This window comes from Lacerta agilis, chromosome 6, assembly GCF_009819535.1.
Source record: "Lacerta agilis isolate rLacAgi1 chromosome 6, rLacAgi1.pri, whole genome shotgun sequence".
NCBI lineage: Eukaryota > Metazoa > Chordata > Lepidosauria > Squamata > Lacertidae > Lacerta > Lacerta agilis.
Window position 1 is genome coordinate 39,101,754 of NC_046317.1, and position 25,442 is coordinate 39,127,195.

Consider the following 25,442-nt stretch of genomic DNA (forward strand, 5'->3'; position numbering starts at 1 on the left):
GTCTTATATAATGGAACGGGTACTACAAACAGACCTTTAAGTCAATATTCGTATCTGATAATCAGATTTCTACCAACATATACCATCAGACTAAAACGAATGGCTCTTATTTCCTATTGTGACAAGTCATGCAATATAGATGGTGCAATAAACAAACATTTACAAGTTGTTAGTTGCCCAACTAAATCTTATTCGCTTCACAGCACATCATTAAATGCTAAAAGTGTTTAAACACTAATGGCAGATGAATGAATGGGGTTAGGAGTCATGCTTATCTGTTTTTCGTTTGACAGTCACTTTAATTTACATATTGTATTAAATATGTTACTGCTTGAGTAAATAAAACTTGATTTTAGTATGTTTTATTATACTTTGCTAGCATGTGTTCCTCAGCAAAATGTGAAAACTCAGTCTCAGCTTGAAAGGAAAACAATACACACACACACAAATCCACAGCAATGACGTGGAACCATACCATGTAACAACGCAGTAGGATACAAAAGTGTGATGTGTTAGCTCTCATTTAATTCATCTAGGGATCTATATAGTACAGTATTCCAAATTTACTTCCTTCAGATCTACAAGGCAACAGAGTCAGGCTCAAATCCCCACTGTGGCTGACCTTGAGCTAACTACTTACAGGTTAACCTACTTCACAGGGTTGATAAAATAAGATATTAGCCTGGGATTGCAGGGGGAAAGTTTGGATATAACAGTGATAATTTCTTTAACATGATTAGGTCCCCAAGTCAGGGCTTCTCAAACTTCCTCTTTAGCAGGGCCCACCAAAGGGCTGAAAATTGCTGAGGCCCACCACTCACAATACAGGGGCAGAGCCAGCCACAAAATGATGGCAGATTGATGCAGTTTGATAGAATCAGCTGGCAAGTAGGGCTATCTGACCCCTCCTTGGAAATTGCTTCTCTTGTTCAGTCCGTTTTGCCTTGTTTCTGTATTTTCTCACCCTTCCCTCACATACTGCTGACTACTCTGTTCATTTCTTCTCTTTCATCCACTCCAAATTAGCAAGCTGTAGGCTCATTGTCCGACTCCAATTCCCATGTGTGCCTCTGAAATGGACATCCAGAGATCCTGCTGGTTCAACCAAAAGGCTACAGCACACCTAGATGAACATAGGCTATGGCAACTGAGGCCTACAACTTGAAAAAAAAAGCATCCACTTTGTAAATCAGGCGTAACCTATGATTAGTCAAGCCGCATGCTATTACCCTATTTTGAAATACTTTATGCCGGAAAACGTGTAGTGTTTTGTTTACCTTTGGTGTTCACTAGTTGAAACCACTGAAACATGTTTAAGCATGACAACTAATACCCAGTTTGTTTATAATGTACAAGAGTCAACAGTAGTTTGGGTGTGCTCTGAACAATCAAAATCAGTTCAGATATTCTACTTCGAAAAGGATAAAATATTTATAATATATTGTGGATGTATTTATACTACCGGCTTTTATTGTTTAATTCCTCAACTCCTATGTTTATTTTGTTAAATCCTATTATTTGTGGTTAAGTTTCACACCGTTCCGTTGACTACGGCACACAAAATATGAGCACAAACACATACCGATGACTTGCTTGTAAAAAAAAAAAAAAGTCACTCGAGATCAGCCACTACTAAGAGGCTCATATCTAACACCAACTCAAGCAGTTTCTCAAACCTTAGGGTTTATAGCTAAACATGTGTTGTCCTTTTGTAAATGAGCCCTTTGAAAATGAAACAGTGGAGGGTGCTCACCAAAATTTAACCTTTCCCACATTAGGCATTAGTTGAAAGGTCATCAGTTGTTTTCTCTGATTAATTCAGAAACTGAACAAGTCACTGCTTTTTTTGAGGCCACTGTTTTGATGGAAAGCAGAAAATTCAGCTGTGCCATTTTTTTTAAAAAAAGTGTTTATTTGCATTCAACTCATACTCAGTAAGAATTTAGTAAGTCCCAGTCTGCCACTGAAAAGTTCAGCTGCTTTGATTTAAAACGCTGTTCTTTGTGCTCAGCTGAAGCTCTCTTTTTCTTCTTCTGTAATTCTTCACTCTTCCCTATTAGTACAGGTAAATTTAACATTTCTGCTCTTGGCCTGTAGAATTGCAGGTTCTCAGAAGTCTCTATTTCAAGAGGTTCTTCTGTCCTGGCTCTTTTTCCATCTGCAAGACAAATTTTATGAAGTAACTTCACATAATTTTGAATATAGCTTAATTTTGCACTGTTCAGTTTGGGTCAGTTGCACTAACAGAAGAGTTAACCTAAAGAGGCAGTTTCCAAATACAGTCGTACCTTGGAAGTTGAACAGAATCCGTTCCGGAAGTCCATGCGACTTCCAAAACATTCAGAAACCAAAGCGCTGCTTCCAAAAATAGTTTGTAAACTGGAACACTCACTTCTGGGGTTTGCGGCTTTCAGGAGCCAAAACGTTTGAGAACTAAGCTGTTTTAAAACCAAGGTATGACTGTAGTCAAAATATTTTAAGGGTTCAAAGCCTCTCAAGAATTGCTATTGTGACCCCTCCTATCATTTTAAAATAGAACATAAATATGATGGTGGGGGTTACCTGCAGCTTCTATGCAAAGGAATACATTTGCAGAAGCAATGTTACACGGAATTCTGAATGTAGCAACATGTTACTAGCATGACAAAATCTAGGTCTTTATACTTAAATGATCTAGTATTACGTGTTACAAATTGAATGATATTTTCAGCTGTCTTTTTAAGAAGAAGAAGAAGAGTTTGGATTTGATATCCCGCTTTTCACTACCCGAAGGAGTCTCAAAGCGGCTAACATTCTCCTTTCCCTTCATCCCCCACAACAAACACTCTGTGAGGTGAGTGGGGCTGAGAGACTTCAAAGAAGTGTGACTGGCCCAAGGTCACCCAGCAGCTGCATATGGAGGAGCAGAGATGCGAACCCGGTTCCCCAGATTACAAGTCTACCGCTCTTAACCACTACACCACACTGGCTCTCAATTCTCTCCTAACCTATTTCTAATTAATTGCTAAGGTCTAAGTGCTTTGCTCTGACCACAGAGAACCACAGCAATAATGCTACTTTCTTTGTTTGCATCTATAAGCTCCTAAGGTCAAAGACACAAGCCACTGCTCATGTTTCAAAACCAGCTTGCCTCTTCAGTTCTTGGAGCTACTATGAGTGGTCAGGGGTGACTCTGTGGAAAGCTCCACTGGCATTTGCTCTTTTCCAGCTTAAATCATCTTTAACTCAGTTTACAAAAATGCACTCTAGCTCTAATCCAAGTTTAGAAATTTGTATCTTCATGCAAGTTGCTTACAGAAAAGTTGAGCTGCTGTTCGAGATTTCAGGCTTTCTTGTGGTTTAATTGCTTCTTGCGCTGCATGCTCCCATTGCAAGATGGTCTGAGAAAAGTAGAATTGCAAAAAAAGTTTCAGTAGGTCAACACACTTATTCAAAGCTAATAGGTCACCACTATAACTTGGCATTCAGTGTGAATATGAGTTTACAGTTTTTCAAGTGTTGTTTGTTAATGCATGGCAGTTCCCCTGTGATTCAACAGTATTCATCCCAGTGCTGAGTGATAGACAGTTGACTGAGCCATATGGAGTTTGCATAACAACTCACACAGTCTTAAAAGGAAAACTAAAGTTCTGCTAAAAAGCGTATACAAGCCTTTATCTACTAATGGAGTATTAATGAGAGGAAGGCAGATAGGGAGATAGAGAGGTAATTCTCTAGGTTCTGAGTCATTTAGAAAATCCCCCCTTTTTTTACCACATAGGAAAATCACTTTTTACCACATAGGAAGATGGTTGCTATATGAAGTCAAGAAATAGTTCAAGAAGGTACATTAAGACATACCTGCTCTGCCCATCCCTCTGTTTTGCAGCTATTATGATCAAATTCTTTCAAGGGCACCTCTGAATGAACAAGACCTATTTGTGTCTGGATCCAACAAACAACAGCATTTGTGTCCTAGGTAAAAAGAAAAACCAAAACAAATCCCCTTACAGAAATAATTGTCAACCAAGGTCTGACTTTATAGAAAGACAAAATTTTGACTTTTCTTTGAAATTGCAGTCAATAGAACATGAGTTGCATTTCATTTCTGTGCTAAAATGCTCCAGATATTCAGCAGAGCAGAAAAATATGTTCACCTTGAGGCAAGTTCCAGAAAGATCCAAACAGTTCAGCTTTTTGAAAGGAAGCAGATACCTGAGTCCCAAATGGGTGATTCCTGGATTACCTATATAAAATCAAGAATATTGTATTAAATCTAAAATTAAGCTAAATTACAAAATAGTTTCTAGTTGCACATAAATGATAAAGCAGATTAAGCAAAAGGACTGTCTGTAGTATAGATACAGCCCAGTAATTCAGAATAAATCTGCATATACTTTACGTGAGTAGGGGTGGTAAAAAGTTAATTGGTTTTTTTTTTTCTGGTAAACACGGCTCTACCTTAATATCTAGATATGGTTTGTTAGTTCCCAGGGACTGGAAGAAAATACAAAAATACAAAAATGCCTACTATATAAAATAGGTACTAATGGTTAAGTCAATATGGGAAGTCAATGTTAATGATATTCAATACCTCAGTTTGTAATACAGGCAGCAACCATTTCGCACTGGGGCTCCTTTCCGGGTCCCCATGCGCATCAGCGGAGCACATATAAACATGCCCCTTTCCACCCCACCTCCATTTTGCCTTCTTTCAGGTCCATAAGGACCTGCAGATCTGTGGTCACACGTCAATTGGATGTGCTTAAAATGGTCACCACCTGTAACAGGGTTATGCACACTTGGATGAAAACCAAGTTCTGATAGTACATAGTAACTTTGCACCTGAAACTCTCCTAAACCACACACTCATTGTGTCTAACGTCTTGGCAGAAAAGATGACTGTCATCTTTCGGGTGTCAAGTGAAACTAGTTTTATGCCCCCAAACCTTTGGTGGCAATTGATGGTGATCCTTTATGAAGGGAGTGGTTATTTTGTGCTGTTTTAATTACATTTTCTTTGAATGAACACTCAATGTTTTATGTTTTGCATTGTTTTGTTGAATTTATGCATTTTGTATTCTGTTATTCTAAATTACTTTGGGCCTCCTTTTAATGTGCAAAGCAATCTATACAAACTAATCCTTCCACAGCCATATACAGCTCAGCCTTTCTAAGCTCTACATGACAGAGCCTCGCATGCAATCACTGCCTTTGTTTCAATTGTTTTACAAAAAACGTAGCTAAAAACTATATTCAGTCCAGGGCTAGGTTCTGGTAGCTGTACTATATCAGACATTTGCTATGATGTAAATCAACAGCCTCAGGGTCAGCCCATACAATAGCTACTAAAATGTATGATTTCCATATTAATCTGTGCAATAGAAAATTGGCTATTTCTGTTGCAGAATACACAGCACATTTTGACCATCTCTTGTGTAAACTGGACAACAGCTGGTTTTAATCAACAATATTGAACAGTAGCTATTCTGGTGTCTATCTCTCTCTTGTAATGGGTACTCAATAGGGATTAATTTTTGTTTATTAAATTCTTCTGATATTGGCAAGGATGAATGTTGGATTACAATACATATACAGGTACCCTGTTTCCAACCTGAAGCTATACTTACAAGACAAATCCAATACTGAGAGATTTTCAAGGCCCCTTTTCATCACTCGGACAGGTGCTGTCATTTTGCGAAGACCACCATCTGACAAGCAGTTATCTTTCAGGAGAAGCCGAGTTAAACTAAGGTAAATGTAAAAGCTACAATTATACATTTATTTATCTATTTAATAAAATTTACATATCATTTGCTTTTTTCTTTAAAAAAAAGCAAAAACCTTCAGAAGCTCTTGGTAAGTAGATGAGAGTTTTGCAAAGCCAAAAGGAAAGTTCTAAAAATAAGCCAGCTGTGAGATATACAATGAGTAAAATTTGCTGAGTTTCAGACTTTTTGCATTTAAGATTAAGACCAATTTATATTGCCATGGTTCTTTGAACAACAAGCCAAATGTTCACTTCCTCTGCAGCAAACTGGTACCTAGATAGTGTCTTGTTGGTGATATGGTCTAGCAGCTCATGCTCATCTCCAAGTTTACAGAAGGACAAATCCAAGCACGTCAGATCCCGGAAAGCTTTAATTTCTTCAAGTTTTTCAGAAATAACTAGGTAACTGTAAAAGAGTAAACACAACTGTAAGATTCTGCGCCCTTGTCCAGTTTCTAGTAGAAAAACAAGAACTCAGGCCACAATGATGATTCAATTGATTCATATAGACTCTAAGCAACCAGTACTCGTCGACCTTAAGACTTTAAGACTCTATTAGCTGAACATCAGGGGCCATTCTAATCAAGATTTAATTAAAGAGTGGGAAGGACTGAAAGAATACATGGAGAAGTATTGCTCTGAATTAAAACTGTGGTAGAGTAAGATGTGAAAGTGCATGGGAAAAGAAAGACAAGAAATTAACCTGAAACAAAAAATAGATTTATTTAAAAACAACACAACTGAAAATGTAACAAGAACTGGAATTCTTAGGAATACACACATGGGGGAGGGGAAGCAGAGGAGGGTGGAAGAGGGAGGGGAAATACACATGGTACACGGAAATGATATATCATTGTGAAATTTGTATGAATTCTGGAATCTTTATTTGGAATATGTGATAATTTATTTGTTGTTAACCATGTTTGAAAATTAATTTTTTTTTAAAAAAAGACTCTATTAACCATGTTTGAAAATTAAATTATTATTTTTTTTTAAAAGACTCTATTAGCTGAAGAAGAATCACCGAAACAGGGCCTTGTCCTGGCACATTAATTTCACCTGGTATATAAACTTTAAGAAATAAATCTATTCATAAGAGACTTGAAAAACTTGAATCAATTGTATCTTCATTGTGGCCTGAGTTCTTGCTTGTCCATTTGCTTTCATTCCCATAGATTTAGCACCACCAACCAACTCTGTAAATGGGGGAAATGTCTATGAGATTAGTTTAGTCCAGATAGATAGATAGATAGATGATAGATAAAACAAAGCAACCAAGAATATCCTCAATGCCCTGATCCAATATCCTATTTCTGATTTTGCTCTATTCTACAGTAAACCTGGGGTGAGGAACCTTTATCAGCACAATTCCTGGTGGGCAGCCTCCCAAGAATGGGTGAGCCAGAGGCAAAACTGGGCAGAGCCACCAGTATGGATTTTGCCTTAGTACCAGTAGGCTAGTTTCTACACATGCTCACACATCCCTTTCTATCCCCCATCCAAGCAAGCAAGAAACATCACCAGAATTCAGGGACACATTCCACTCAAGCAAAAAATACTTGAGGGGAGTGCAAAGCAGAACTGGTGAGGGAGGTCACCTGGGGAGAGGCCAGACAGAAGGAGTGCATTTGGCCCCCAAGCCTAAGGTTCCCTGCCCCTGTGCTAAATAATCAGCTATGAGAAAGCCCGATACGAGAAACAGTAACAGTCCTAGTAAGCCATATAACAGAAACTTGTAAAAGAGCATCTCTTCTAGGAAAAATATACAGTATTTGGGGCAGATAAGACTATGAAGAAGAAGCCACCATTCATTCCTAGATTTGCTGTGAAGAGCACAAAGAACCGCACTACTAATAATCTGAGCCTAAATTTAGTTGTTTGGAAGTGACGTTCAATAAAGCTTATTTTCAACTAATTGCACTTAGGAAACATAAAAGGATTTACATTAAAAGGCCAATACCGAATCTTATTTTGTAAGGTGTAAAGCAATGATATTGCTCCTTTACTCCATACAGAAAAAAGTAAAGCTGCCAAAACAATAAAAAGATAAAATAAAGCTTTTAGTTGGATGCCTTTCCAAACCTAAGTAAAGTGGTTTATGCTCCAAATTCAAATGCTATGAAGCACTAGGAACAGCCAGAACAGGCCACTCAACAGTGTTCTAGCTTATTCACTTTGTATCCTTTTAATTTAGCTCCAGGCAGTATGATTTGCTACTTTATTGAGGACTCCCTTAATGGGGGTGCAGATGTGCTACTATAAACAAGTTATGCACGCTTACCCATTTTTCAAGCATAGAGTCTGAAGCACTAAACTTCCATAAGCATCAATAAATTTTTGCAAAGCACAGAGTCCTGTTCTTGGTTCTGTAAATTTCTGTCTAGCATCTGCTGCGTAGAAAAGCTTTTCGGCTATCTGTTCCGGAAAGTCAACCAGTGAATCAACATGATGAATGTTGTCAGCAATGTAACTCAGAACTAGGCTGAAGAGAGATTTAGCAGAATAGCGAAGATTTCCCTTCTTTGTGTAAGTGAAGATGAAGTGATCCGTCCTTCCATTGTCATTTTCCCTATTCACATAGAGCTCAACAGAAAATCCTTTGGAGAAGAGTCTTGAAGGCCTTGGCTTTGGTTCACTGTTGTTTACTCCTCCTGGTGCTTGATTTGCCTTATATAGTTGTCCATTTTCCCGAACATATACAGATCCTCTATCTGGAAAGTTTTCCGCATAGAGATAGCATGACATTCCTCTTTAAAGTTTCTGAGAGAGGAAACAAGCAAGGTAAAGCATAAAACAAAGCAAAAAGGGATTTAATCTGGGAAATGCCTACGTGTGTGATTTTTACAGCGTCACAAATGTGCTAGAGTTTACACTTTTTAAAACAAAACAAACAAACAAACAAAAAACAAGTTCTCAATAGCTAGTATGGATAGGCAAAGTGGATACTTGAGACAGAATTCCCTTTCTTTGAAAAAAAAAATATAGGAAGAAATGAAAAGGCCGTTTTTTCCAAAGTGGCCCCACACGCCATACTGTGGTTGCACAGTTCTTGGTTGCACAGAATTTTGAGTTGCATCCTCCAAAATAAGAGTCAGGATTGTATCTATGACTGAGCAGAGAATGAAATCAACCACCACCCCTAGCCTCCAACAAATCTTGAGCCTGAGGGAGTCACGCCCACGATCACTAGCAGGATCTCTACTACCCACATTATGCACTGAGAATGCCTTCCAAACATTCTGGATAATGTATCTTTATCCTACCATCCCTATCAAAGGAGCACATGGCCACATAGGCAAAGTAACAAAACAGCACAAGTAAAAAACAAAATCAAAACATTTAAAAACTAAGAACATCTAAAAGCACACCCACACACACGCCGTACTGTGTGTGCACAATGGTGATGCAATATTTTTATATATTCTTCTAAGTTAAAAAGCTCCCTGCACTTCAGTTAACTGGGGAGAGTTAACTAAATCCTTTTCCCCCAGTTCTATTACATGCGACGAGTTTTTGTTTGGGGTGCGGGGGAGGGGGCCATTCAAATACGTGACAGAGACTTCCCCGCCTCGTCCTGCACGTCTGAATGCAGAATGCCCACAACTCCATTCCGCAAATTCGTGCTGCATAATGCGCAGACCGTTGCGTGCCCATAGACATAAAAAATACAAACTACCGAAGCGGGGGGGGGGGGGAATCTGCGCCACTGGAGCCTCAGTCCTCCAGGCTAGCGGCCAATATGCACCTTGGGAACCTCGAGGCTTTCGGCGAGAAGGCAACACCTGCCCGGCTTCGCCTGTCTTCAGGCGCAGGGACCGAAGGAGTCTCGGAAGCAACGCGCCCGAAGACCACAAATATAGGAAGGAAGGCGAGAGTCACTCTCTCTCATTTGCTGCGTGATTTTGGGTCTCGTCTCCTATTATTTTGTATGGCCGGGCTGCAATCTTACCTTACCTGGCATCAATGCCACTGAGGTCGGGGGGGGGGGTTCACATCTAGGTAGACATATCACATATGCATAGGATTGCAGAGTTAGAGGTAAAAAAAGCTCGGTGCTATTGCACGAAAACAGCACGAGGGGAGGCTTTAGAAAGGGCTGGCGAATTTAACTTGAGCTGGTTTGGCTGCACAATCAAGTCAGTTCAGGTTTCTGACTGCGAGGTGTGTGTGATATGCCGCTGTCACAGCCCTACGTCTGCAAGTTGCAATACAGGGATAATGGTAGGATTCAGACTACACGTGTCCTTCTTAACAGCGCAGTCTTATGCACGACGACTTAGAAGTAAAGCCTCGATGAACTCAGCGGGACTTACTGCAGCAATGGACGTACCCAGGATTTGCTCTCAGCAGGTAAGGGTGTTGAAAAACAAGGGTGCCTAGGAGTGCAGCCTTCGCTGAAATCAGTGGGGCTTCAGTTGGTCGCCGTGGCTAACTCTAGACACTGATTTCAATGGGAACCCCAAGGACGGCTGCAATCCTAAACCCTGGGGAGCAAGGCCCATTGGATTCCCTACTAGGGCTTACTGCTGCAGAGGCACCATTAGGATTGCGTTGTTCGTCTGGATCGAAACCAACAACTTCGAACTGTTGTCTGCATTTGTAGCATACTGCATACAATTTTCAGATGCCTCTCTGGTGGTGGGGGTGGGGGACGGAGTCGCATTTTCCACGAGAGCTGTCGCCCGAGTCAGAGAAAACACGTGCTCCACCAGTATTTGCTTATACCTTTTGAGGGGCCGGGGTGCTCGCTGCTGCTGCTGTCGTTTCGGCCTCCTAGGTAGGGATTTCTCCGTTATTTCCTAGGATCACCCATCCGTTTTGCCCCGGAGACGAGAGAAAACATGGCGCCAAAAGCAACCAGGAAGCAGCGGAGGTAGAAATGGAGGCTCACGCCTCTTCCTGGGTTTTCCCTTAGAGTCGGGATGGGCTGCTAGGCAACCGGGCAACGTTTTTCCGTAGATGCAAGAGGCCTTTTAGGAAGCGAACCTTCCCGAGTGTGGAGAAAACATGAAATTCACGGACTACTGCCTTAGCTCCGAAGGAGCCGATGTGATTCAAGCAACATCGAGTGATGAAAAATACCCGCCAGAAAATATCACTGATGGGTAAGATCCTGATCCTGATGAAGTAGCAGGCTCTCGCCTTGTAGCGCCTGAAAGGCGGCGAACACGTTTGTTATTATATATCATGAGGTTTCGTGGCTTTTGGGTATATATATATAAAAGGTTTGCTTTCAGATTAACGAATGGTTTTCACATCCTCAACTCGCACAATTATTTCCTTTGGGTTGGAAGTAAAACCTATCCATTTGGTTTCCGAAATGCTTTTAAATATGAACTTGAGCGTCATGGAAGAATATAGTATTTGTAGCCAGTGCTCCCCCCCCCCCAAATGTTTAGGGGTACTCTCATTTTCCTACTCATATTGAAATACTGCCCCTCAATGAGGCCAAACTTAGATTCACAAAATGTTTAGGGTTATGCGTACCCCTGTGCCCCTCCAGGAAAAAAGCACTGTTTGTAGCATTTGTGTCACACATTCAAGTAACCCAAGGCACAGTATAGTTGTAATAGGCTGCCATACTGTAGAATATAGGCTGAAAGAATTAGAGTCCTAACTTGTTCATGGATTTGCCACTTGTAAGAAAATATTAGCCCCTAGCTGGGGGTGAGAGATCAGGTCATTTGAAGGTTGGATTTTTTAAAAAAATTATTAACAGGTAAACCTAAATTATTTTTCTACTGTGATGAATTTGAACTCTTTGGTTTAATGAAGATAAGGTCAGAAGTGTACCTTTTGACAAGCCATGTGCCTACTCAATAGTAAGTCCAATTGGGTACAATGAATGTTATGTCAATGGCAGATCAAATATATTTAGCTTGTCATTATGACATATAAAAACACTTCATATTAAGTTGTACTTTGTCTCAAAAAGTGTAACATATCTATAATCCTATTCTGGTACCATGTAAAATATAAGATGATTCCCACCACCACCACCATCATTTAAGGTCCTTGATATTGCTGTTTAGGGACCTTCCACAGAATATCAGGGAAGAATTCCAAATATATGGTGAAAACAGTAATACAGTTAATGCTAACGTTTACTATGTTAAAATGCAACATTGGTATTGGAATGTTGGATGTCTTTATTGTAAATTGAATAAATTTTCTCTGTTACATATCTGCAATATAGTTCTAACATATTGCATTCATACAGGTTATTTCACTCTCTCTTAACAGAAAATCTGAAACCTTTTGGACAACAACTGGGATGTTTCCACAGGCATTTATTATTTGTTTTCATAAATGTGTAACCATTAGCAAACTCACAATCCAGTGTTATTGTGGTAAGTTGATGTTATACAGCTAGGTTTTCATTTCTGAATTAGCATCTTTTTCCTGCAAAAATAGATGTTCTTTTTGCTTTAGGGCACAATCCAAGCTCTCCCTCCTGCTGGTGGGCTTTTGTGTAGCAGTGGATCTGTATTCCTGCTTCTTGTTGCCATAGCGGATGGTGGGGAGAGGCAGATGATCAGGCCCAAATTGGACTAGATCACTGTGCCAGCTCCAGGTCCCAGTGCTGTTGCATGACATCAATGATTCTGGCTTGGGCTCCATAAGATTTCAGGCTGATTTAGCCCTGCCCCAGCCCACCATTGGAAGGCCCTGTTTCAGTGCCTTCCAGTGGCTACTGCCAGAAGGCAGCTCACCACCCATCCACCCATTTTGGGGGGCGCGTGGGAAGTGGGAAATTGGTTCCGACAGCAGCCCTATCCACCTGCACATTTGGCAACTGGCAGGGGCCCGCACAACTGGGAGAGCTGAGGAACACTGATCATCAGTGAGGTTTTGTGTAGGGTTCTGCACTTGTGGTTCTATATAGGTTAGAGTAGCTGTGTAGGAAACTGTGTGAATGTGGGTGCTAGTTTGTGTATGAAAGTACAATGGATGAAGTACAACCATTTGTGGGGGTTTTTCACATGCAGAGGGGATTCAACTGATCACAGGGTTATAGATACTTCCCAAATGCAACTCAGCCTAGATTTTATGTGTGTTTTAGCAGTTCTATATCTGATACTATGTGATTTGTCATAATTAATGAAATCTTAGGCATCATTGAACATTAATATTCTAATGTAAAGGCTAAGTACTACTTTGTTGATGAATTTTGTGTGAAACTAGGCAGCCTTAACCGAGGATTTCTTTTCTTAACACTGTCCTTAGTGCAGACATTACGGATTGAAAAAAGCATGTCTAAAGATCCAGTTGATTTTGAAGAATGCATTGAAAAAGGTAATTCTTTACTTGATGTAACAGTTCTAATTAGGTGGATGATTGCAATTCGATGTACAAATCAGTTAAGGCTGCAATCCTATATCTCTTATTAGAAGGAAGTCCTATTGAACTCATTTGGAATAAGTGTGCATATACGATGCAGGACTAGGATCAAAGCAGACTTCTGTGATATCTAAGGAACCAATGGCTGGCTCTCCACAACTTTCAGGTGCTGACTTGTTGGAGTTGCCTGCTTATCATTTGTGTTGTGCCATTCATTGAACAATTTAGTGCTTTTTATATTGCCCCATCTTATAGGGTTGTTGGTTGCTATGATTATTCAGATATTGTATATGAAGTGCTTGAAGCAGTTAGCAAAAGTGCTGTATAAATATCTGTTACTATTTGGAACCCAGATGGTAATTTCTTACCTTCCATGACAATATTTTTCTGGAAAGCTATTAAATGTTTCCTTTGTCTATGTGTGCAATTGGTCTAAGAGAATTTTTAAAAATAATACAGCAGTGAAAATATAGTACATTTTGAAGGGTCTTTGATAACCTTGGATAGTTTATTATGGGAGAAGTTGCTAATTTTAAACTATTTTTCAGTAGATTAAATTGTGCCCCTAATGAAGCTTATGACATACCATCTACAGAGTGTGTTAACTTTATTGGAGTTAATTTAGCTCTTTACTAGGTGTGGTGATCGCACACAGGGTCCCCGGACGTTTCACCGTCAATTGATCCCTGTGCCACCACGCTCTCTTCTCTCGCTGCCACCAACCAGGCCCTACTTGGTAAATCTATTGAGTCCATTCAGTGTTAAATTGTAACATCAAAACTTATGTTTATTTATTACAGAATAACAAGCATGTGGTTTCATAAATGATTGCAGACAATGTCAAACATGGGTGTCTTTCCAGACCTATAACTACCTCTACCGGTTTTCCCTCACTTAACCACCTCTCAGCTATTTACTTGTCTTCTATTCTCCTAACTGGTCTTGACTCAGTTTTCCTGTTACACTAACTTCACCTACCCACACTCTTTCCTAACTTACCCCCACTCCAACCAACCTCTTAATTCCAACCCACTCCCACAACTAAGTCCCACCCTCTCTCTCAACTGCCAACTGTCACTCTGACTCCACCCCCTCTGGGTTCTGATTGGTAACCTGGTTTAACTATTTCACCTCCAGCACCTTCATGTTACCGTCACACTAGGATTATGAGTTTTTACACTCCAGTGAATTTTCAGATCCAGAATCCAAATATCATGTTACATATTAAGGTGCTGCTTGTTTGTTTTATGTTCAGAGCTGCAACATAAAGAAGGAGAACTTCAAACAGAAGAATTTTCTGTAAGTATATGCCATCTAGCATTAATGCAGTGTATGCAAAGAGCGCATAATGAATTTGTGGGAAATCTTGAGTTAGCAAGGTAATGTAGACGTTAGTAGGAGCTTGATAAAATCTGAAGCAATGTTTTCATGTTCTTACTAATATATACATAGGCGCATATATATATATATATTAGTAAGATATATATATATATGCGCCTATGTTACAGTTAACTGCTAAAACATAGAGGCCTTTGACAGTCCCATATCTGGACCAAAGTACTTTATACTTTTGAGTGGTAACAGTTACCATTAGGGATTATGAACACTGACTGGTTTATGTATTTTACATTAACTATATTATATCTGCGTGAAAAGGAATAGTCATAATTATATCTATAGCTATATCTTAACACTAAATGTGTAGTAATTTCTCGTGATACAACTTCTATCACCATAGTTTGCTAAATTCCCAAGCCTCTTAAATATTAAGCAAAAAGCAGTAATATAGAGGAACTCTGATTCAGATCAAATTTTAAAAAATCAATCTGAAATTTACTTAGGAACCTGATCTTGACCATACCTGTCATCAGCTCACTCCTGTAACCTGAGTGTAATTTTGGGAGTTTTATACTGCGTCTTTAGTATAGCAAGATTTAGATTCAGATTCTTTCTAGCATACAATGGTTTATTTTTCAATTAACTAAGTATTCCCATGCTGAGTATCAAACAACTAGTCATATTGATTGCAGTTTTTGTAAATTAAAAAAGCTCTTAAATCTATCACATTGAAATTATTGGCATTGAAAAATGCTTCACTTGCACTGAATTGTGCTCATAGTTCTATAACTATTGATGTTGTTGTTGTTATTATCATTATTATTATTATTTCTTTTTGGCAGTTTCCTGAGATCCAAGCGACATACTTGCGATTCATTATTTTGTCTGGCTTTGATGCTTTTGTGTCAGTTCATAGGGTGATAGCAGAAGGAATAACACAAGATAGTGAAAACCAAACTTAATCTGCTGCAATCACAACTGTATAAATATTGTACTGACATTTGTATTATAGATTATGTAATCCAAGCATTAAAGTATGTTTTCTAAACTCTGTATTTTGTATATCTTTGTCACAGATTGTTTTTCCTGTTGGTAAATTCTGTTAAAATATGTAGTAAATATGATACCTCTATTCCACTAGAACTCACCACTTCCTTAATCTAAGTTTATAAATGGAGAGCTCCTATTCACTCATGTCCTGACCCCATTTGAGGGACATTTCTGACAACCTCCATTAATTTGAGACTGTTCAAAATATTCCTCACATTTTGGCCACTTCAATGCTGGAGTTTTAGCCACTGTTATGCATCAAGAGGTCTTCTGACACAAAGAGATTTTACAGTACTGTCGGAGCATTCAAAGTGGAGTGAACCACTTGTGTAAAAACGTTTAGCTATTTGTTTCAGAGGTATCCCTGACAGTTTTGATATCCCCTTTTATGAGTATGTGAAGTTCAAGATTCTTGACAGAAAGATCAATCAACATCAGAGCACACCATGCCAAACCCTGGCCAGGGGACAGGGAGTAAATTACAAACACCCAAGAAAAACCACAAACTGCTGAATGTAACTGAAATTAATTACTTGGTTTATTGATATATAAACAATAATAGAGATGAAAAATTGGAGGTGATGTGAAATAGAATTATAAATGATACAGAATGCATACAGAAAATAGAATATATAGTAATGAATACAAAACATGATTAAATAATTAGCAATTGGATATGATTTGCATATTGATTAACAAATGGCTTGCACTGGCAAAGCAATCAATCCAAATGAATAACATAACAACTATCTCCCTCCAGTCGATCTATTGTAAATAATTGTAAGTTCCTAGCATATTAGAGCAATGAAATGCATAGTTCCCAAACATACAGCAGTAGACCAGATCCTGTAGACCACATTGCAAAGCAAGGTGGAAAGCAGCAGGAAAGGATAAAACCATAAACAGTGCAAACCCTCCCCCCCCCGGCAAATAAAAGATGTAGAAGAACTGAGCATGCCTTTTACATCAATCAGCAAGGGGACTAGGGGCCTGGATCTTTCCATTATTTTTTTCTTTCAGTTTTACTGTTTGTATGGACAGACTCCCATAAACATGGACTATGTATTACCATAATCCATATGGGAGAGGGAAGAAAGATGAACAAATGGGACCCTGTTGTACAAATGGTTCTTCATGAAGGGACCTTTAACACACTACCAGCATCAGTTTGCCAAAACATGTTATGCTCTCACTTTGTTTAGGTGATGTGGTTGCTTTTCTGCCACTCTGCTGAATGCCAAGTCACTGGAAGCCTTGATTGAAAACAGCAAAAATGTGCACTCAGATTCAAGCAACTTTCACAGGAAAGAGCTAGACATGGTACACATGGTACAATGTCCATTTTACTCCATCATGTCTGTTCTACTGTATGCACAGAACATATCATCATGGTTGGGTGTGATGCACATGTAGGCCGAGCAAGACTTAGATAAGCAATGGTTAGGATCAAAAGGACCATATGAATAGTCTCAGATACCCAAAGGGCCTTTGAGCTTGCGGTTTCTCAAAGAGTAGCTTTTCACATCACATGCCATACTGCTTTTGAAACTGGGAAGAATTTCAAGTGTATTTTGGTAAACATAGCAAGGGTGGAGAACCTCTGGCCCTCGACATATTGTTGGAGTCCAGGTCCTATCAGGCTAAGGTGGCATGTTCAACCAAGCATGCTATATGGCATGGGGTTTCTGGTTTGTTTTTTAAAGCCAAATGTAAAATAATCTCAACAGGTACATTTGTATACTTGGGAATGCTTAGAATATCATCTAGTCATCTTAAGAAGACAGATTCATAGGTAGTGTTAACAACAACAAATAGTGTGCTATAAGTGCACACTAGCAACTAACTAGTACACTAACATTGCTAGTTGAACAGATCCACCTAAAATTGCAGTATTCCTTCCAAGGCATTTGCTCTAGCAATGGTCTGAGTTGGATGAATATTCAGGAATCTTCTTGCATCAAAATCTCTCCTGCGTATTATCTATCCAATACAGCCTTAGAAACAGAAAACTTAAAGTGATCTATTACAGAATAATCCTTCGTCTTTCACCTATGCAACCACCACTATCCAGCATTCTGTAGTTGGTGTTTCTCCTTTGCTCCTTTTGACAACCACAATATCAAACAATGACACTTAAAAACAAGAAGCCTATAAAGATGGTATGAGACAGTTTGATCATAATAGTTTAGTATATTGTTTCTGCAAATATTTTTTTTTTGTAAATCAGGTCACAGCCCCATGTTTTAAGCTATGACCATCATAGACAAATATTAATAGAAACAAGACTAACAAACCATTACAATATCTCCATTCAGAAATTTGCTATAACCTCGAATAAACATTACCAACGTTAGACATGCTGCCCATGCCACTGCTCTGTTTTGACTGAGAAAGATCTTCTGATCTTCTGAAGAAATAGTCCATTCTAGCAGAGGGAGCAGCTAGAAGTAATAATAATAATAATAATAATAATAATAATAATAATAATAATAATATATTTGTACCCCGCCCATCTGGCTGGGTCTCCCCAGCCACTCTGGGCAGCTTCCACCAAACATTAAAATACATTTAAAATATCACAGTTTAAAAACTTCACTTTGCACAATCCAAAAACCCTTCATCTTAGCTGTTTCCAGCTGAATAGCTAATGTTTGGGAGGGATCCGCAGGCCAAGGATTTCCCACCCCTGGCATACAGGCTGTTTAATGTGGCAATTCCTTCATGTGGAGCCACCTGCCATGCATTGCACCACAACAGTTTTTTGTTTTGTTTTGTAGTGTTGTCAGGGATGGGAGATCATTGGAAGTGTCTGGTGAGCCACTTCACATGAATTGCTTGTTTCATGGAGCCATCTTTATAAAGCTGTTTCTCAAATTACTATGGCACTGTTGTTTTCATATGTTACTTAGGCCACAATGATTGATATTTGCAACACTTGCAGGTTGCACTTCAGTTATTTAGATGCTTAATTTAGTATGTGTATTTGTGCTTCTTATATTGAGGACTAATGATTGCTTTCGAACGGTCTGCCAGTTTTCCTCGTCCCAACTAAATTGGATTTTTTCTTTGTATATATTCTAAATCTCTTCTAAATGAATATGAATACCTTTAAAAATTGGTTGTATCCATGTGGAAATTTGTGGAGAAGATAGGATACAAACCATGAGTCTCCCAAGGTACAGAAGATCTATACCTTTTTTACATGGTTTGGTGGGGCTTTATTTCATACTTGTCTGACTCTGTTGTGTTGAACTTTCGGTCTCCCTCGTGTCAAGAAATTTTGCTATCTTAAGACCACAGCTCATCAGATGCAAGGATTTGTGTTGATGGATTGCTCTGCTTTTCATGTTTGTTTATTCTTTATATTATCATTTCTCAATAAATCTATAAAATAAAGTAAGACTTGGTTGTATCCTAAGAAGTTTTCCTGTTAGCGCAAAGACTTGCATGCACACTAGAACTTCCTCTCCCAACATCCTTCTCCCTGAAATCTGATCCAGAGGGTAGAGTGAACCCCTCGAAATATCATGGGGAGGGAGAGGAAGTTCTGTTGTGCAGGCAGACGTCCATCCACTAAGAGATAAACAACTACCTGACATTTAGAAAATACCTGAAGGCAGCCCTGTTAAGGAAGTTTTTAATCTGTGATATTCTAATGTATTTTAATATTTGTTGGAAGCCGCCCAGAGTGGCTGGGGACACCCAGCCAGAGGGGCGGGGTACAAATAAATAATAATAATAATAATAATAATAATAATTATTATTATTATTATTATTATTATTGGATGACTTCATTGGATGTATGTAGCCTTTAATCAACAGACTGACGTTACTGTATTGTTCACATATGAGATTGTTATTAGGTCTGTTTTATAGTTCTAAAGCAATTTTTCCAAGACTTCACGTACTTCTTCTGGGTGATAATTCCAGGGTCCCACTCCACCCTGTAAAAGAAGAAATAACCATTATGTCTCTGAGCAATTTCTAGGAAGGAGGATGCAGGTTGTACAAAAGTGATGCAATTAATTACGCATATTCCTCATCTTCATGAAAAGTATTTAGTGAGACAATATTTGGCATCAGCTAATCATTTAACAATTAGATGTCAAAAATAGAATTCAAAATGGTTTGCAATTATACAAATACTATATCTCCCAACTAAGTTATTGTTTTCCATCTCATGTGAGATGACAGGCAAAATGACATAAGTGATTACACTGGGAGAAAAGGTGAGAAATAAATTCAAGGAACTAAATAAATGCATGCTGTGTTTTTCTGTTAAGAAAAGCAGATTTGGATGCCTGTTCTGAACAGATAAACAGACACATCACCCTCCTGCATTTCCTTTGGGTTTAAGTCACTCCCAAACTGTTTTTTCTCCCACAAGGTCCCAGGTGCTTGTTCACCCTTACAAACAGGTACATGGAATCCCACAGGGCAAGGGGGAAAGGAACTAGGATTGGAAACCTTAAGCTGGAAGAGGGTTAAACACCCCTTTATCTCTAGTCTGCTCAGCTCAGCTCAGAATGGCAACGCTCCAAACCTGATTTCTTCCACACATTTTCTTGCACATATTTACATGTAATGCATATTTTGCAACTATACAAGCACGAGAGAGGAACACAATGTAGTTGTCAGGGTAGCTAACAGGGTGCCATCCAGATTTTGTTGGACTAAAACTGCTGAAGTAAAACTTCTGGAGTCTTTTCTTGAAGGCACTACACTGGTTACCCCTGCAGTAGACAACTGTATCTCTTTCTCTTTAAGGAGATTCAAGTTGCAGTTATCATAGGATCAAATCTTGGTAAAGTTAATGACATTTAGAAACAGATAGGTAAATTCAGGACGTCTGCTAAGTCAAGGCGGATTCCAAGTTAACTCTAAAAGAAGACAATGCAATGGATGTAGTCTCCACTTTCATGAGAAGGTTCTTGGTTGACTCACACCAGGGTACTTTTTCTTAATAATATGATCTAAGGCACTCAGGCTACCCAGATCAACTATCATGTTGTGATACATGTTCTGATTGCAAGGGTCCTACCAAACTAATAACATTTTTATTACCTTGTAGACAATATTTCCTTTTTGAAGGACATAAAGCCTTTCTGGTAGAGCTGCATACTTGGAACTGCTTAGGTTCTCCATTGTGTCTACAACCACTGGACACGAGGGGTTCTCTTTCAGTAGGCCCTGTGCAGCCTGGATACGATCTTGGAGGGTTTGATGACTTTTAATTGCAATATTGTTTTTAAAAGCCCATCCATCTAAAGCAAACAGCATGATTAGGCTAATCATATAGCATCTAGTAATAGCAACATTTATTAATATCCTTCAGAATTGTAGAATTGTATGTTAGAGTATTAAGTTGGATAATAAAATTTATATTTTAATCCAGTTTTTACTGATTTATAAATGAGGCAAACTTGGCAAAAGGTGGTATTCAACTTAAGTTTTATTCGGAGTAGATCTGTTAAAATTATGGAACCTAACTTTGCCATGTTTATTAATTTCAGTGGGTACATTCTCAGTGAAACTTAGTTGAATACCACCCAAAGTATTTAAGTCCCCGTTTTTAAAATTGATGTGGTTAACCAAGCACCCTAGTTTTGAAGCATTTGTTTTGATTTTCAATACTGAGACCAAAAGGTTAACATATTTAGATGCATACAAGCACTTTCTTGCATCTTCTAATCCCTTTTAAGAAATTAACAATTAAAACAGATATGGGGAATCTGTGACCTTCCTGAATATTGTTGGACTACAACTCCCACCATCCCTGACCATTGACCATGGCTGGCTATGGCTGATGGGAGCAGGAATCCAACAGCATCTGGAGGATCACTTGTTCCCTGTTCCTGAATTTAGAATATGCTATACAGTAGTAGTTTAGTTACTGTCTATGTGCTATGACAGTAATGGGGCACCTGAGGCCCAGGGGTGGGGGCAAATGTGGCCTTCCAGGCCTCTCTGTCTTACCCTTTATCCCCAAGCCCTCCTCAGCCATTCTCCTCACCAGCCCTGATTTGTACCCTCCTTGAGTGTTTTTGCTTGACTGGATAGAGGATAGAGAGGGATGTTTGAATGTGTGTAGAAATTACCCATAGTAACCTTCCTTTACCTGAGGCATGAGCTTCTTCAATGTAGATTATAAGGAAATCTGCTGCAAATCTGAAGTCTTCAACGAGCTTCTTGAATTTGCCAAATTTGAACATAAATGAAGGTCAGGTACAACTTCCAAATGCCACGACCAAAGGCCTCTTTTCTGCAACAGACATAAGCAGTCTTCAAAGTGTAATGAAACTTACTATAATTCTAGTGTTTTCCTTAAAAAGTACAGTAAGTCAAGAGTTCTGCCACATTCCTTGTACGCAGTACATCTAATATTTGATCCTATGGGAACTCAAACCTTGGGAGACAAGCAGGATGGTATTCTACTAATGTATTCCCATTACAGCAATGATTTCTGCTTGCACAATGGGACTTCCTCTGCTCCTCTGCACACCCTGCACCCTCCTCAAATCTGTTCCATTGGGTTAGGGAAACCCTATAGAATGCAATGAATAAGGAAGAAGGGCGAGGAGAAGGGGATGGAACAATTGCCTTAGCTCTATGCCGGATTCCACACATACACTTTCCAGTATGCTAAGGGTGCTTCCATTTATCTCGCATTTCAAATGGGCCACCTACAACCTCATAGAATCATATAACTGAACAGTTGGAAAGGACCACGAGGGTCATCTAGTCCAACCCCAGCAATGCAGGAATCTTCACCAATGTGGGGCTTGAACCTATGACCCTGAGATTAAGCGTCTCATGCTCTATTGACTGAGCTAGCCATTGTGATCTTCATGGTATCACCCTTTCATGACAGTCTATGAAATAGCTTTCTTTGATTCTTATTCCAAAACACATTTTGCCTCAGTCATACTCGACAACCAAGAATGTGCAGACCCATACAGTGTAAGTTTTGAGTGTGTGCATTTGCATGCTTTGACTTTTCTGTGCATTTGAAAGACGGTGCAGTTACTTATTAGAAAGTGCAGCTTAATGATTTAAGAGTATGTTGTAAGAGAGGGCAAAGTGTGTTTTGTGTTTGTTCTTTCTCCTGAGAGTACATTTGGGCAACCTGGAGCTTTCTAGACCCACATCATGCACTTAAAACAAATTCAATGCATTTTTAAATCATATGGTCACCAGAAACTTGTTTTCTCTCCTCCCTCTTGCCAGAACTACAATTCCTTACACCCTTACCAGTTCCCATAATTCTTTGAGGGAAGTCATGTGCTTTGAATGTATGGTCTGGATCTGCCCAGGGAGAAGAGAGTCTGAGATCTGCTGCTTACTTACTGGAGTTCTTCTCAAGTCATTAATATGCACATGAAGGAGAGACCTTGCCATTTCACCACCCAATTTGTTCACAGTTAATTCCAGATAGTTATATCTGGTCTGAGTTGTTTTGTGCCTTTTGTAACCTTCCCCAATTTTTTTAATAGCTATGTTCTGGCTCAATTCAGGCTGCACACCCACCCACTTAATTATTGTTTAATGTGGTGTCTAAATTGTCAAACCATCTGTATCTGAAGAAGTGAGCATGCACACGAAAGCTCATACCAAGAACAAACTTAGTTGGTCTCTAAGGTGCTATTGGAAGGAATTTTTTAATTTTTAATTTTGTTTTGTCAAACCATGGTTTATGATAAGCTAATAGAATCAGAAACCATGTTTTGAAATGAGTTGTCAAACTGCAGTTTGTGTTAACAAATACCAGGAGACCTTTAAAAATCTTCAACTTACCTTGCATGAAGTCCAGTATGTGACGTATTTCCCCTCTAAAATCTACTAGAGGGGTGTTAGGAGCAGGGCAGCCTTGAGACGCTTCGTCTTCTAGCCTTTGCCATCTGACTTTCAAGACAAAGAGTAAGTACTGGAAACTGAAGAAAGTTGGACCCCAGTTTTCATAGTTGAAATTGGGGTTTCTTGCCATGCTGCTCTTTCCCCCTTGTTTCAAAATATATCTCTTCACGGTAGCTGGAAATAAGATCAAGCAGATTTTACCAATAGCTGTAAAGAAGCACACTTCAAAGAGAATCCAGAACTTTTGCATAAATGTCCTGATTTTGAACATCTTGCCAGAATGAGAGACTGCTGTGTTGTGCAAAGTAGAGAAAGGGGAAGAGAGGGGAAAGGTAGATCAAATAGCTTAGCTTTTGAACATGCATATGCAAGACTTCTGCTATTGGCTCACCAACTGCCAACTGCCATTCTAAAGGTTACGGTAAGTAAAATGTTAATCAGAATAAATAGTTTGCAGTTTCCAGGAATCAAGGGTGTATCCCTTCTGCTGTGCTGTAGGGTTTGTACTTGTTCCAATACATACATAAATATCCTTTATTCGACCGATAGTCAGAAAGAAAAACATTTCTCAATACAAAATTATAAAACTAAAAACATCAGAGGGGTACACAAATAAAATAGGACAGCACTACTGAACCTCATACAGATAACCCGCATTCGATTTTACGCTTCTGACACTTGAGCGCCAGGAAAATGAATTTAGCCACCGATAAGGTTGTTTTCCCAGTGGGCTTATTTAGCAGATATGCTACCTGCCTTTCTCTTAATCGGGAACTAAACTGAGATAAATATGGGGCTATGAGATATTGCCTTAAGTCGTTATAAAAGGGACAACTCAGTAGAATGTGTTCTGTGGATTCTACCTCTCCCAAAGCACAAATCTTCCCCTCAAAACCGCCGAGTCAAGAACGTTCAGTCTGGCCGCAGTGAGTAGTCTGCGGTATTCCACATAGTGGATATCCGCCAGGTAACGGGCTGGTGCAGCCCGATACACCTGCTCCCCCAGAAACATCCCAGGTTTCACGCGGGCTATGTCCTCATGTCTGGCGATATCCCCCAATCTCTGAGCGATCACCGCTTTAGCATGGCTATATGTCATGGACTCTATATAAAGGGAGGACAGTCCACACTTCTGCACTTCCTCTACCACCTCCCCTTCCCATGGTGATTTAAAATTACCCCTCAGTATCAGAGGGGTAAAACCCACTGGTCTGAAGCAGAGCTTGAGCCATAGCCATAATTTCGTTTTCAGGGCCACATACCTAAAGGCTTGGCAGCCGGTCTCCAATCTCATGACCGCACCCGCAACAGAAGGGGGGATCCTGAGAATGGCCCTGAGGAATTGCGATTGGATAGACTCCAATCTTACAAAGTCCCTACGTGAACCCAAAGCAATGCCCACCAGTAGTAGGAGGACTTTCATTTGGAAGAGTCTCAGGGCAACTTCCACTGTGCCTGTTTCTTGGCATATAGGGATCTAATCAGCAAAGCTGCTTTAGATGCATTTGTGGCTATATATTCTCTGTGTGCCAGGAAAGACCCGTTTGATCATACTACCTGGCCCAGGTATTTGAAGCAACTAACCTGTTCTAGAGGAATACCATTAATTGACCACAAACTGAGTTTCGGTCGAGCATTGTTCCAATAGTATTTGGGTGCACCAATTATTACTGCTGGAGGATTCAGCACCAGGATCACATTTTAGAATGATCTAATTTGTTTGAGTTTGGCTAAACTGCGGGAAGCAGTGGAGGATAGGGGTGCCTGGCGTGCTCTGGTCCATGCGGTCACGATGAATCGGACACGACTGAACGACTGAACAACAAATTGGTTTGAACTGAGGAATATGAAAAGGAATTTATTTATTTTGTTTGTTTTTTAAATCAGAATTCCTGACCACCACCACCACCACTTGACTTTGCACCCCCCCCCACTTGATTTCTTTTGAAAAGTGTGGCCCTTGTGCATACCAGCTGTATGGATAATTCCCATCTCCCTTTAATATCCTATTGCTATTTGTATTGTGCATGTACGCTGCTGCATTTGCTCTCACAACAGCCACTGTCCCCATTTCACATATGAAAGCAGAATGCTTGAGGCTGTTTGGCAG

At 39.5% G+C, this 25,442-nt stretch overlaps 3 protein-coding genes and 1 long non-coding RNA gene across 6 annotated transcripts; 1 reads left to right on the forward strand and 3 right to left on the reverse strand.

Moving 5' to 3' along the window:
* Positions 1-1,900: 1,900 nt before the first annotated feature.
* On the reverse strand, positions 1,901-10,560 carry LRRC42 (leucine rich repeat containing 42). Of its 3 annotated transcripts, none has more exons than XM_033152074.1 (8): positions 10,475-10,560; positions 8,031-8,509; positions 6,024-6,155; positions 5,610-5,728; positions 4,137-4,225; positions 3,841-3,954; positions 3,296-3,380; positions 1,901-2,158 (listed from the first exon to the last, which is right to left on the reverse strand). In XM_033152074.1, exons 2-8 carry the CDS (start codon positions 8,492-8,494, stop codon positions 1,932-1,934), a joined length of 1,230 nt encoding a protein of 409 aa, XP_033007965.1. In that variant the 5' UTR covers positions 8,495-8,509; positions 10,475-10,560; the 3' UTR covers positions 1,901-1,931. The 3 variants fall into 3 exon arrangements, with proteins under 3 accessions (XP_033007965.1, XP_033007966.1, XP_033007967.1); XM_033152075.1 differs by lacking the exon at positions 10,475-10,560 and adding an exon at positions 9,495-9,534; XM_033152076.1 differs by lacking the exon at positions 6,024-6,155.
* A 168-nt stretch (positions 10,561-10,728) lies between these two features.
* On the forward strand, positions 10,729-15,478 carry HSPB11 (heat shock protein family B (small) member 11). Its single transcript, XM_033152077.1, has 5 exons — positions 10,729-10,854; positions 11,993-12,099; positions 12,977-13,045; positions 14,346-14,389; positions 15,271-15,478. The coding sequence occupies exons 1-5, from the start codon at positions 10,757-10,759 to the stop codon at positions 15,388-15,390; spliced, it is 438 nt and encodes a 145-aa protein (XP_033007968.1). The 5' UTR covers positions 10,729-10,756; the 3' UTR covers positions 15,391-15,478.
* Positions 15,479-15,994: 516 nt separating this feature from the next.
* LOC117048350 lies at positions 15,995-17,922 on the reverse strand. The gene is made up of 2 exons (XR_004426835.1): positions 17,489-17,922; positions 15,995-17,241 (listed from the first exon to the last, which is right to left on the reverse strand). It is a non-coding gene; the product is annotated as an uncharacterized LOC117048350 (long non-coding RNA).
* A 1,336-nt stretch (positions 17,923-19,258) lies between these two features.
* Positions 19,259-23,732, reverse strand: DIO1 (iodothyronine deiodinase 1). The gene is made up of 4 exons (XM_033152078.1): positions 23,273-23,732; positions 21,597-21,740; positions 20,543-20,742; positions 19,259-19,422 (listed from the first exon to the last, which is right to left on the reverse strand). The coding sequence occupies exons 1-4, from the start codon at positions 23,601-23,603 to the stop codon at positions 19,357-19,359; spliced, it is 741 nt and encodes a 246-aa protein (XP_033007969.1). The 5' UTR covers positions 23,604-23,732; the 3' UTR covers positions 19,259-19,356.
* Between the last annotated feature and the right edge of the window lie 1,710 nt (positions 23,733-25,442).